The following is a 13,904-nucleotide window of genomic DNA, read 5'->3' on the forward strand; positions in this document are numbered from 1 at the left end:
TATAATTTTGTGGACACTTGTGAAGTATCTAACTTTTGTAGTTATCTGTTATTTACCAGTTATGAATACCGTATTATATAAATAGAAAGTTTATGAAATGATTTGTTCCCTTAATTTTACAGAAAGGCTGTGGTTATCATCTTGATCTGCTCATGGTTGGTGTTATGTTGGGGATATGTTCTATCATGGGCTTACCGTGGTTTGTTGCTGCAACTGTCCTGTCTATAAGTCATGTTAACAGCCTGAAAGTTGAATCTGAATGCTCAGCACCAGGAGAGCAGCCAAAGTTTTTGGGAATCCGGGAGCAGCGAGTGACAGGATTGATGATTTTTGTCTTGATGGGGCTGTCGGTGTTCATGACCTCTGTGTTAAAGGTAAAATACAGTTTTTTCTAAAATATTTCTGTTTTCCTCTGTGCTTTTGATTTTGATATTGTGATTTAGCATTTCATAATATTAGGAGGTTTTATTATGTTAAGTAAAATATGTCTAGACTCATTCTCAAATCATGTTTTTAACAACAGGTGTTAGTTGAATAGAAACAATGGGAGGACATGTGAGAAAATGAAAGTTGAGCAAGCTAGAAATGTAGTGAGTACTGAAGAAAGCAGCCTTTGTCCATACTACCTGATTTTCTTGCCAGTATTTTCTAGTTTCTCGAGTCCATGTTACCTAAAACAGTTCTTCTGTAGTTTTTATGTGAGTTCATAAATGGAGAGACAAAAAGTGTGATAAAGATACAAAGTTACTTGAGCGGAAGTAATATAGCAGAAGAAACAGAAACATCTGGTTTAAAAACTGATCATCAGAAATTATGTTCACTTCTCACTCTTATCTTCATCTTATTAAACTTCCTTTGATATTTAAAGTGTCAAGATTATCTTATGCATCATCGCGGTGTCATAGAGATTTAGCAGGTTGTATTGTAGCCTCAGTTTACGTTTTGTCTCTTAATTTATATCTGTAGTGCCCTTCCAAAAACTTTGTTGGAAGAAAACCAGTTAGCTCAGTTAGCTTTTTGCTCAGATTTGAGTAAAATCTGTTCAACTTCTGCTTTGTTGTTTCAAATCCAATAGTTAAAAGGAGAAATGAAAAAAACATCTTTTTGTTGTCAAAATAGCAGATGTAGTCATATTTGCTAATATCTTAAAAGAACTTTGTAAGTCTGTTAAAGACAGATCACAAGTGATTTCATAAACAGGTAGCTTCTAATATCCGTTTAAGTTAGATAATGGCTAGAAATAAACCTGTGAACACACATATTATAGATTCTTAATAGTTGACCATGTGTATGTGTTAATGTAAAATCTAGAAACAATAAGGCAGTAGCATTTATTAAAATTGAGTGTTCAGATTTGACAATCTCTGGTTGAAAAGCTACCAAGAGCTCAGCTGTATAATGCAAATGATCGGAATCAAAAGCAGAAATATTGAAATAGAATTATTGTCGCTCAAAAGCAAAAGGTAAAGGTGCTGATTGCTGAAGCTAGATACTTACCCCGTGTTTTAACATCTGATTCTTAGAAACTAATACTTTTTTTTAATGGAACCAAGAATAATAGGAGTGGAATTACTACTATTTGCTTTTTATGAAATCTTTTTTCTTTTTCAATGTGAATGGCTGTTATTGTTCAAAAAAAGGAAGGAGAACAAAGCCATGTGTCTGTAGATTGTTGTGCTTTTGTTCCATGTATGAATTGATACTGATTTACATGAGGTAGAAGTTAACAGAAATGAAGTACTAGCGTGTCAAATTATAGAGTTCCAGTGAAGATACTAATATATATATACACACACAGATACATACATACGTATGCAGTAATGAATCTCTAAGGCATAGTTTTATTCGACACTAAGTTTCAGTAAAGGCTTTTGTTCAGGCTTGATAGCAGCAGTCTTTATTAAGATTTCGAATTGTGTCTTGGCTGTCCTTTACTCAGAAGTTTCATGAATTCAGGGGCAAAGAAAGCTTTGCTTGCTTTCTGCAGGCTGCAGAGGTTTCATGCAAGTGCCACTGAAATCAGTGGACAACTTCATTATCTTAGTAAGCTTTAAATTGATCTTCTTATTGGAGCAAAATTCAGCCCTGAATAATTAGCAGATTTTCATAGCTCAGTAGGTATGGTGTTTTTTTTTTTTTAATCTGCTCCAGGAGTGCAAGATTAGTGATCAAAATTAAAACTTTATATGGCAATTTCATGAAGTTGATAGTCTTAATACAGTTCTTATCAGATAACAACATAAAGCAGCGTACTTCGCATTAATAGAAATCTTGGTTGCAACCTAGAAAATTGAATGAATGAGTAGTCAAGACTGAACTGCTATTTTAATCCTGGTGATAGCCTTGTCGGCTCTAGATTTTTCTTGCTGCTCAATGATGCATATATATTCTGTATAAAGAGCCTTAGCTTTTACAGGTTTTACTTAAGTAAAATATAAAGCAGAAAATAACTTGATCCATCTCTTTTGACTAGTATGATTCCACAAATAACTATGTGGGTGTTTTTTCCTTTCCCAGTTTATTCCAATGCCAGTTTTGTATGGTGTCTTCCTTTACATGGGAGTATCTTCATTAAAAGGCATTCAGGTAAAGTCTGATTTTAATGAGCAATTTGTTTTTGTTTAACACTAAATGAAAAGGAAACAGTAACACATTATGTGAGCAACAATGAAGTTAGCACATATTGTCTAAGTAGTGTGTAGGATAATTTCCTGAGCATCATGTTCAGATATTTGTTCTTACCATGTTGTGCCTTCACTTCTCGGTTCTTTTGCATTTATTCTTTCAGTAGTGTGGCTGACCACCAAATTATCTGAAACATTCTGAAATTTTGTAGTAGTAATGAGAAGGCGGGAAAACCCCCAACAAAACAAAACAACCCCCACCCCCATCCCCTTGAATGTTCAGTGTGCTTCATTAGTATTTTATTTGCTGGTAACTTATGTTTCTGGAGCCCTTCCAGAGGGGAAGAAAAAATTAACTGAAGGACGATTTTATTTTTCAATGCAGTTTTTTGACCGTATAAAACTGTTTGGAATGCCTGCCAAACATCAGCCTGACCTGATTTACCTGCGTTATGTGCCACTCTGGAAGGTCCATATCTTTACAGTTGTTCAGCTCACTTGTCTAGTTCTGTTGTGGGTGATTAAAGCCTCTGCAGCTGCTGTTGTTTTCCCTATGATGGTAAGTTATCTGTTTTACAAGTTAATAATTTTCCAAGAGTACATGCATCATCCGGGATCTCTTCAGAACATATTTGCTGCCTTAAGAAAGGAGTGGGAAAGAAACAAAAGAACCTGTAGAACAAGTTGTTAATTTTTTAAACACAAGGACTTTTCGTTTCCTGAAAATAAGCAGTTCAGTTGTGAATAGCTATTGAAAGTGGAAATTATTTAACTATTTAACTTTGTGGTAAGATAAAACTAGTACTACAAAAAAGCTAAATATACTGAAAGTGTGTGTGCATTTTTGTTCATTTAAATAGTTTAGTATAAATAATGCCATTTATGGTTCCCTTAAGGTTCTAGCATTAGTGTTCATTCGCAAGCTCATGGATTTATGTTTCACCAAAAGAGAGCTTAGCTGGCTTGATGATCTTATGCCAGAAAGTAAAAAGAAGAAAGAAGATGACAAAAAGAAAAAAGAGAAAGCAGTAAGTGTGAAAACAACCAAACAAAGCATGTTGTAAATTGCTAGAGTATATGACCTTACATACCAAATAAACATTTTGAAATTCTTCACTAATGAGATTTAATGCTAGAGGAACTATTACTGGCAATAAAGTTAAGGAAAAGTCACTGTTTCAGTGGTGCTATTATAAACTATGACTCTTATTTGTGATTAAAATCAGCAAGCAAAGTGGAAAGAAGCATTCGTTAGCATAAAATGTTGTTTTCTTTGTCTTTTATAAGGTTAGAAGGTGGGTGTGGATGGGAGAGAAAAGCAGTGGAGTAGGGATCTTTACTCTGCTTAAATGAATCACACAACTGTTCATCATACCAGAGACATTTTGCTTGTGTGTGTGTGCAGAGCTGTAGTGAAAACCAACTGCTAGTTACCAATTATATAGTAAAACAACTTGTATGACTTGTCCATAAAAGCCTTACCTAACTGTACACCACCTAGCTGAATACCTTAAAAAACTTGTACTCCCCCATGCCCCCTGCCTGGATAAAACATTTCTAAGAAAAAGTTCTTAAACTGTATTTCCTGTACCTACAGGGAAATGCCCCTTACCCCTTTGGAAATTAACTGTCAGCATGAGATACTACTTTGATTTCTGCTGCATGAGTAATTTAAAAAATTTTTTTACTTGGAATTTACAGGAAGCAGAGAGAATGCTTCAGACAGGGGACAACGAAAGTGTACACCTTGCATATGGAGAAGCAAATTTGGATTTTCCTGTAAAAACTCTAAAATACAGGTATAATAAATTTTGGCCTTCGAAGAGTGTTTGTATCACATGCTGTAATTTGCTTTATAACGAGTTGGTTGTGTATGAGTTGAATTCATTTTTTTTCCTCAAGCTTGTAACTTGGCCATGATTAGGAGGTATGAAGGTATATCTCACGGTGCTATAGTAGCATTTTTATGTTGCGTTGTTCTTCAAAACTGCATCTTAATTATAAATTTACATGACCATCTTGAACAGATCAGATGACTCAGTTTCGACCAGCTGTACTCAAGGTGAAGAAGCTTCCTTGGTCAGTTCTCATGGAATACTTGTGTGTTACTGTGCATGAAATACTGAGTATTAAGCAACTAATAGCATCAGTTGAGCCGTGTGTTTACCAGCCACTTGGATTTTTCAGAAAAAATCTAAGTGTGCAGTTCTTTGGTTTATATAAGTGAGGGCTAAAGTCTATAATTTCTGTGATATAAAAAACTTTTTACAGGCAGTCATCTTTACTTTAAAAGGTCATTTTCTGAAAGTAAATGTGAGGACAGGGTTACTGGTTCTCTTCCAGAAAAGGAAGTGCTGGAATTTCTCTGATGGAAGGTTCCTTCAGCACAAGGCATTTTGTCTCAGTATGCATCTCTCTTACTGGGGATGTATTTAGCTTAGTTGTTGGGTATTCTACAACTGTTCAACACACCCAGAAGATAGAATCATAGAATTGTTTAAGATTGAGTCCAGCTGTTAACACTGTCAAGTTCACCACTAAACCATGTCCCTAAGTGCCACATCTACATGTCTTTTCAATACATCCAAGGATGGTCACTCAACCACTTCCCTGGGCAGCCTGATCCAATGATTGATAACCCTTTCGGTGAAGAAAGTTTTCCTAATGTTCAGTCTAAACCTCCCCCGGTGCAACTCGAGGCCATTTCCTCTTGTCCTATCACTTGTTACTTGGGAGAAGAGACTGACACCCACCTGGCTACAACCTCCTTTCAGGCAGTTGTAGAGAGCCATAAGGTCTCCCCTCAGGCTCCTTTTCTCCAGGCTAAACCACCCCAGTTCCCTCAGCTGCTCCTCATAAGACTCATGCTCTAGATCCTTCACCAACTTTGCCCTTCTCTGGACACGCTCCAGCACCTCAATGTCCTTCTTGTAGTGAGGGGCCCAAAACTGAACACAGTACTTGAGGTGCAGCCTCACCAGTGCCGAGCACAGGGGACGATCACTTCCCTGGTCCTGCTGGCCACACTATTTCTGATACAAAAGCCAGGATGCTGTTGGCCTTCTTGGCCACCTGGGCACACTGTTGGCTCATATTCAGCCAGCTGTTGACTAGCACCTCCAGGTCCTTTTCTGCCAGCAGCTTTGCAGCCACTCTTCCCCAAGCCTGTAGCATTGCAGGTTGGGGAATGCCTGTAGCATTGCAACATGTTGTGACCCAAGTGCGGGACCTGGAATTTTTGGATTAGACAGATGTTCCTGCTGACTGCTATTGTCTACTCTAAAGAGCAGGCTTAATCAGACTTAACAACTCAAATGAAAAAGCTAAATGTTAAAGCTTTTTTAAAAACCGTCTGAGTTGCTAATTGCTCTCACAGTGGAACTGATTTCATCAACTGTGTGCATGTGTGTTTACTATATATTTCACTGTCTTGCATCTTGTGGGGATTCCTGAGGAGAAATGGCTTTGTAAATTTCTGTGCAGTTTGAAGAACTCCTACAGATACCAGGGGTAGATTCTGAAGCTTAAGTGTGGAACAGAACAGAAAACGTGACACCACCTAAATCTGCTGTACATATAAATGTGTGGAGGGCAAAGGGGGAAATAGGTTTTGAAAGCTTACCATCTGTGAGGGTGAACTTAACTTCTGCCGGGGGTGGGGGGTGGGAAGGTGACCAAAAAACCTTGAAGAATGTCTAGTAAGGCTCTGCAGGAAAAAAATTTACTTGAATTTTGTCTAGATATTGAGACTTCTAGATTTTTATTAGTATTCTCAACTGAGTTACTAGTTTGAAAATTTTATTAACATTGCTCTTTTCGCCCTGATTATTTCCTAGAAACAAAATAATTCTGATTTATGAAAGCCTTAGCAGAATAGTGTGATTAATTTCATTATTTCTGAGCACGCAAAACAGTTTTCTGAAGTTACAGGTAATTTAGAAATGAGGTATCTCTCAAATATTCTCAATGTCTTAGTAGTATCCATGTGAAAAAGTGTTTGAAGATGCTGTGTGATTAAGGCAGCACTAGAGCTAAATTTTCGAATTTTTATTGAAATACATTTGTAAGAGATGAACCCAACTTGTGGCTGCGTAAATGTTGAAATAGGCACAACTGATGTAAATGATGAGTGACAATAAGTATAATGCTATTGCAAGGTATTGAATACTAACCAGAAAGTATGTTTGTTCTTTAGCATTGATCCCTCAATTGTAAACATATCAGACGAAATGGCCAAAACTGCACAGTGGAAGGCTCTTGCCATGAGTACTGAGAATGCCAAAGTAACCAGAGCTAACCTGAGGTAGCTATAATTACTCACGCATTTTCTAACTATGGACTTGTGTTGAGCAGCTAATAGCCGTATTTGTATTTCTTGAAATGTGAGCATATGTGCTTTGTAAATCTGCGTTGACTTTTGAGGAACTTAAATTTGAACTTAATTTTTTGCTCTTTACTCTGAAGTTAAGCAATGTCTATAAGGAATTCCAATTATTTTATTAAATGTATTATTACAATTTTAAAGTTACTCTTTATTTGCTTAATACAATTGTATGCTACTCTGATGGGTTTAGTGTTTCTAAAAGCTTTACTAGAGTGTGTATGAGCATGGGGATCGTTTGATCCTGAACGTTACAGATGCCAGTGGGAATAAAAGGTAAGCCCAGCACTTCCATTGTTGCTTTATGATACCCTAGGATCTGCCCCTGGTTTTGCGTGTTGGTTGTTTTTTTTCCTCAGCTCAATTTTAATCTCTAAAAATTAAACCTGGCTCAAATATTATCTTCACTGGATATGAAATACACTTGAATGAAGTTCTGGACAGGTTAGGAGTCCTTGGTGCTATAAACATTTCCTGTAAGCTGACGTGTATCTTTTGTGATGGTCAGGAGCCTCTTTCTCAATGAGGTCTCCATCAGGCAAAAAAGTCTATATGCAATAAATCGTTCTGCTGTTCTATCCTAGTTTCTTCCCCATCTGGCTGAATCTGTCAAGAGGAACAACACAAATCCTGAATATTCATATAGAATATCTCTAACTGCCTGAAAGGCTTGTAATTTGTAGGGACTGATTTCTGTGGACTGTTCCATCACAGTGCAACTATTGCTTAGTAGTTTTTACATAGGAAAGAGGGAAGAATTGGCCTGGTTGATTCGGAAAACTAAGCTTATGCGATCCTGCTGTCTGTACATGCATCCTCTTTTGGTTGATTCCTTTCAGCCAAATCTGTCAAAGGAAGATATGTTTCAGAGGTACAAAATTGTCAAGTTTTGTGTAAAATTACATCTCGGTGGAAGAGGTGGTGGTGAGGGAGTGTTCATACATGATCGTCCAAACTATCGGGTACTGTTTAGCTTGCATCATGGAAACAGCAGTAGTGACTGACCACTTAGCACTTGCATACTATCTGTTTACTAAGCGTGTGCATTGCTCCAAACTAGGCATGGCAATACGCTTCGTTTTGCCCAGACAGTAGGTCAACCAAGGGTGAAGAAGGAGACAAGGAGAGAACTTGGAGGTATTTTAATAGGAAGAGCTGAAGAGACTCATTAATGCAGGCACCATTCTCAGTAAATCTTCAGCCTGTATTGTTTAAACATTTTTAAATATTTAAATTTATGTTTTAAATATTTTTTTTAAATTTAAGTACCACATGAGCTAGACTGTCAGTAAGATAACAGAGGATGTGTGTCAGTATCCTGTTATATTTTGTTTATTTTCTTTCTTGCTAAGTTTTGAGAAACCTGTTACAGAATTAATGGATGCTTCTGGCTCATTACTGATAGTCATTGACTAGTCTTCAAGGCTTGAAGAGATGTAGACCTGTATTCCTCTTTCCAGAAGAACTAAAATTTTTAGATTTGGTTTTCAGGCAGCTAGAAGTTGGTACAACTCCCTCTTGCTGTGGGTGGTTGATTGTTGGGTTTTTTCCCGAAAAGATGTTTTGCAAAATAATTTCAAATCAATAGAATCAATAAAAGCAGTGGGACTGGAAATGGTATTTCTAGATGAGATCTTGGTGATTTCTTTCTTTAAGCTTGTACTGTTCCTGTGAATAGTAGTTAACAATTACTAGAATCTAACAGAAATGCATCATCGTAAAAGTATCCTTACATAAATACTTTCAATGTTCATTGTTAAGCATAAAATGTTTGAAAGTTAACCTTTACTAAAACGAATGAAACTTTACATTTTCCTCTTTGCTTTCAAACAGCCCTGAAAAACCAGAAAGTGTGAAAATAAATGTGGAAGATTCATCTGTTGTGAAATACGTGGATGCTGAGACATCTTTATAGAACCAAGGGGAATTGCGTCTATTTGTGTGTGTGTATATATATCACTGTAGGATATTATACCATTGAAGTGTGATTTCCAATTTAAGGAGCAACCTATATTTAATTCTGCCATTGTTTAGGGCACTGTAGATATGCTTGCATAATGAGAAGATTTTCCTACAAATAAGATGAGTGGTAATCACACTTCAGCTATTTATTTTATTGGAAATTTTATTTTCATTTTTAAATAGGAAGATTGTAATGAATCCATATTATTTTCAATAATCAATATGTGCAGAAAAGTTAAATCAGCGTTTTCTGATGATTACTGGTCCACATTGCTTAAAATTTTGCAATACCTCTGTTTATAATGTGTGCTACAGAAGTTTGTTTTCCATGCAGGCAATTACTGCTTGTTTTTGCAGGGTATACTTTTTTTTTGTGATTTCATAGAACAAATATTAATGTGCTGTTGACAAGAACTACTGTGTTTTATGTCTCCACTACATGCTAGTGTTTTCTGGATTCTGTCTCTCCTATTTTACAGAAGTGGCCTAGAGCCCTAGGTCAGGTGATTAGTTACTCCTCAAAATATCCATAAATACCCTGTTCTGCCTTTTTTTTTTTTAAATTCACTCTTGATTTTTCATTATTGTCCAGTAGCAGTACAAGTCCAGTCATTGTAGTTACAATCCAAAGCCAGTATTTGCCATTCTGGACACTCCATGTTTACACAATATAAATTTGATTTACAGACAGCAATTTGGTTGATAGGAAGTTACACATACTTTCCACACTAGTACTTTCAAATTCTTTTGTTCCTGTTTTTACTTACATTTTTCTGTCAACTTTCAGAGTCTGATTTACTCAGCTCTAAGACTGAAACTTTAGAGTATTTCATGTCCTCATCAAATATTTCTTGCTTAATTTTTAAATTTACTGTGTATTTGATTACATTAGCTGTAGTTTAATTCCGTAATAGGTTTATGATCAGTATTATTTTATGGATTGCAAATTGCTTGTGGTATTTGTGTGTACAGTTCTGATCCTCTCCATTGTAAAGGGCATATATGATAGCACACCAACTTATTTTTAAACATTTTATTTATTTTAATTAGTATAAATTTTTATCATGTAATATGAATTGAAAAAGTAAATACTCATTTCTTAAAGTAAATGGGATTTTTTGGGGCTCACTGATGAAGATGCAGTCAGTGCATTTACATTTTCAAGTTCTAGTGTTTAGCATTATAATATTTGAAATAATGAGAATTTTATGTATGAATGAAAGTCTTGATCACTTACCTGCGCAGTTTCCATTATGAATATTTTTTTTTTGCCTCATATGCTTTTAGTTTTTTGGCTTTAACTTCTGAAATGATCTCTTTACATTCTGAATTGCCACCAGCCCTTTCTGGATGTATTGCAATGGCTTTAATTAGAATCTGTGCTCATTTAAAATCAAAGATGCTGTTTGCTTAATTCTGCATTTAGCAAAGTTGGGAGTTTTACCGTGGACCATGTGGTAAAATTCTCAACAACTGCAGAAGGAGCAGAATTTTGGAGGAGGGTAGAGTTCATCTGAAAATACCATTTGAGGTGGAATTCTGGTGCTCTTCAGCAAAGTGTCACTTGGAGAGAAGACAATTGTGTATTACAAAAATAAAGCAATCAGTGGGAATACATAGAAACATTTAAAAATAGCATTTAAGTTACATGGACTGTTTTCGTTCCCTTTTAATGTAATGTAATTAAATAATCTTGGGGTTTTTTTCTTTTTTTCATTTGGCCGAATTCTGAGAAGACAGTTTATAGAAAGTAAACCATAATCCACAGCAATATGAATAATGCTGTCCAAACTGACATAATAAAGGCTCAGGTCAGTGGAGAAGCAAGAGAGGTCTGCATTATCAATTTGACTAATACTGTGTAATGACCTGTATAGATGTTCCTTTATTCTTAAGTAATAGTGTAGCTTGTGCCTTAGCTTAAGTATGTGCTCTTTCAGAAAATACCCATGTTTTCCTTCTAGTCAAACTGAGATAACAGTGAAAGTATAGCAGATGGTTTCCCAAAACTTTCTGCATTATTTAAAAAAATAGAAATACATAGGTACATAGGTACACATCTGCATGTCAGTTGTTGACTACTAAGTAGCTATTGCTGAATCAGAGGGAGGCTGTTTTGGGCAGTTGATTGATATGGCGTTATCCACAATACTTTTGTACTAGTCCTCCCAGTAGTATTTTACACTTCATGTTCACAGACCTGCAACAATTTCCAAGGACCCAAAAAATTATTATAAGCCTCTTAGATATTTTTTTTTAAACTCTTTAATGCTGGAAATCAGGGGTCCCTGGTGCTGCATATCTTGTATCTCGCTTCTACTTCAGAAGGGTTAAGTTTTGGTCAATATTACAGGAAGTGGGTATTTTTCTAGTAAAGTTAAAAGGAAACAAAACCAAAGCCCCACAAGTCTAATCACAGTATTTATTTAGTTTTAATTGCGTAGATATTTTAATGGGTGCCAGAAATACCATGACTTGCAAAGCAGTTTACAGTGACCGTTAGCTCCAGTGTTCTTGGTCAGTAGCATGTTATGCTTGCACTTTTTCCATGTGAATAGAAGAAGATCTGGTATTAAGTGCATAAAACCCCATTGATAATCTATTGTTAAGTGATTTGCTGCTCACTTTACACCTTCTCTGCTTTAAAACCACACATAGTATTAAAGTAAAACAGCTAAGGATGTAGCTTACTGTATGTAGATATACATTTTGCCTTAATGGATGCAAAAGAGCAGTGATAATTACTGTGCACTGTTTGTTTTTTTCACAGGGGTTAAGCCCTGTAAAAATGACGCCAATGTATTTCCATTCCAACAGTTAGAGGAAAGTAAACAGCCCTGCACTTTTTTTTAGATGCCTTGGTTTCCCGGAATGGAGCTTAATGCTACTGTGTATCTGGCTGCAGAGCCATCTCAGGAAGTCCCTCTTTTTTTTTTTTTTTTTCCTTTTTTCTCCCCTCTGTTTTTCTTTTCTTTTTCTAATTTATTTATAAATATGAATGTTTACGTAAAGTGTAGGTCTTAATTTTGACCACTCCATTTAAATTATCATTTAAAATATTTCACTTAAAATGCAGCTGGTGTTTAAATTATATTCTACAAAACTCATTCTTAGTATTTTCATATGTATTACAATGACACACTTTTCATTCTGTTTACATATGCCCAAGTTAATGACACTTTCTTCCTAGGTTAATTTTGCAGCTATAACATAATATCTGATTATTCAGTGAAATGTTCCAAATTGCCAAGTTGGTCATCCTAAAACCTGATAGGGTAGAATTTGGTGCCCTAGTGGGGGGGTTTCAACCAAATGTCTTGGCTATTTTGGGGGTTTTTTTTCTACATTTAATGAAAGTTCTCCCATAAGTTAGCCGTTTGCTTCACCTGCATCTCTGTCTTTATATGGTAGCTTCCTAATTCCGTGCCCTTTGCAAAGGCAGGTTCGCCAGGCTGTAAAATGTATCTGTCACAAGAACTAGGTGTAATGTGGCGGAGCCTGCACCATTTTAAAGGGTTGTCTTGTACATCTGTTCTGTAAATCATAAAATATGTGGTTCGTGATTTTCAGTTCACAAATGTAGTCTGTTTAGATGAGCACCATCATGATTTTAGTGTTCTTCTTGCTTTATATGATTAGTAATGTTTTAATTACTCATCTAGGTCAAATTGATTATCAAGTACAGTACAAATGTGTGAAATACTTTGTTTATACCAACAGTAATTTATTTTACAGCAAATTTTAAGCCTAGAGGCACACAGCTTTGAGTCGGTGTAAAAGTAGTGCTATAAATAAAGTAAATTGCTTAGTAATTTTAAGTCGATTTTATTTTGTAACTTTTTTAGTGAAAACTTGTAGGACTTCTTAGTTGGCATTGAAGTTAATCTAAAGACACTTTCATATTGAATTTAGTATCTGTTGACATTTACTTGGAATAATGAGAATAATGGAAATTGAAAATCAGTACTTTTCTAAATGATTTTATTGGCAAGACACAAAATTTGTAATTGTTTTCTTTCTATTGTTGCTGATACTCCCTGAGCAAAGGTGTCTTCCAAGGTTTGGCATCTTGTAGCTGAACTACACTTTTGATTTTAATACTGATTATTTGAAATGTGATCACATACTGTACGGTTCGAATTTTTTATGACTGCTTTTCTAATTACAACGATGTTTTCTTATTTTCTAACAAAATCCAAAGCAAATGAAAATGTTATTCCAAATGTAGAATCAATACTCAGTTTATACAGAAAACACAACTCTCAGACTTGTCTTTAATGTGAAAGATCCAGCCTTTGTTGTTTTAATTAGAATAAAATTATCTTTTGTAATGTTTCAGAAAGTTGGTAAAAGCAATAAAAATCTACTGAACTATATTTTATGGCTTTTTCTGGGTTTATATGCAGCCGGGGGGAGGGGGGCGGTGAGGGTGTGAGGGCCGCTCGCACCGGCGTCCCCGTGCCCATGGCAACGGCCCCTGGCGGCGCCCGTCGCTAGGGTGCCCGGGCGCCGCAGAGTACGGCGGCTTGCGATTGGCCGGCGAGCCCAGCTCTTTTCGAACAAGATGGGACGGGATTGGTCGCAAGGCGGAGTTCTGGTTCTTGCGGATGGAGCGTTCCCGGAGCCAGACGCGGAGCAGAGGCTGCGTGGGGGCGAGCGCGCGCTGCGACGTGAGTGGGACAGAGCGGGGGGGGGGGGGGACAGGGCCGCCGCCCCAAGGGAAACAGCCCGGCGGGCGCAGCCGCCTCAGGGGCCGCGGGGCGGGAGGGGAGCAGCGGCTGTTAACCCGCTCCCCCACACCGGCCTCAGAAGGGCTCGCAGCGCGAGCAGATAGCCCCGCCACCCACGGAGGGGAGCGAACGAAATAGGTAACAAAACTAGGCTGCTGTCTTCTCAGCGTGTCACGGTTTGTCAGAGAGGTACCGGATGATCGTCAC

At 36.8% G+C, this 13,904-nt stretch overlaps 2 protein-coding genes across 15 annotated transcripts in view; both read left to right on the forward strand.

Annotated features, from left to right (window-relative positions):
* Nucleotides 1–13,343, forward strand: part of SLC4A7 (solute carrier family 4 member 7) — a 102,176-nt gene extending 88,833 nt beyond the window's left edge. For 5 of the 7 annotated variants that reach the window (XM_075745763.1, XM_075745758.1, XM_075745760.1 and 2 more), the window contains 7 exons: nucleotides 123–374; nucleotides 2,518–2,586; nucleotides 3,010–3,183; nucleotides 3,521–3,652; nucleotides 4,326–4,423; nucleotides 6,820–6,927; nucleotides 8,839–13,343. In XM_075745763.1, coding sequence (XP_075601878.1) covers nucleotides 123–374; nucleotides 2,518–2,586; nucleotides 3,010–3,183; nucleotides 3,521–3,652; nucleotides 4,326–4,423; nucleotides 6,820–6,927; nucleotides 8,839–8,920 — 915 coding nt within the window. In that variant the 3' untranslated portion in view covers nucleotides 8,921–13,343. Of the gene's footprint in view, nucleotides 1–122; nucleotides 375–2,517; nucleotides 2,587–3,009; nucleotides 3,184–3,520; nucleotides 3,653–4,325; nucleotides 4,424–4,651; nucleotides 5,267–6,819; nucleotides 6,928–8,838 lie in introns of those variants that run through there. The other 2 variants (XM_075745762.1, XM_075745761.1) reach the window with 2 other exon arrangements.
* A 226-nt stretch (nucleotides 13,344–13,569) lies between these two features.
* The window catches only part of NEK10 (NIMA related kinase 10), a 105,267-nt gene continuing 104,932 nt past the window's right edge, over nucleotides 13,570–13,904 (forward strand). For 7 of the 8 annotated variants that reach the window (XR_012834072.1, XR_012834073.1, XM_075745765.1 and 4 more), the window contains exon 1: nucleotides 13,570–13,637. The gene's annotated coding sequence lies outside the window, so the exon portion shown is untranslated. The remainder of the gene's footprint in view (nucleotides 13,638–13,904) is intronic. The other variant, XM_075745766.1, reaches the window with a different exon arrangement.

This window comes from Balearica regulorum, chromosome 2 (assembly GCF_011004875.1).
Source record: "Balearica regulorum gibbericeps isolate bBalReg1 chromosome 2, bBalReg1.pri, whole genome shotgun sequence".
NCBI lineage: Eukaryota > Metazoa > Chordata > Aves > Gruiformes > Gruidae > Balearica > Balearica regulorum.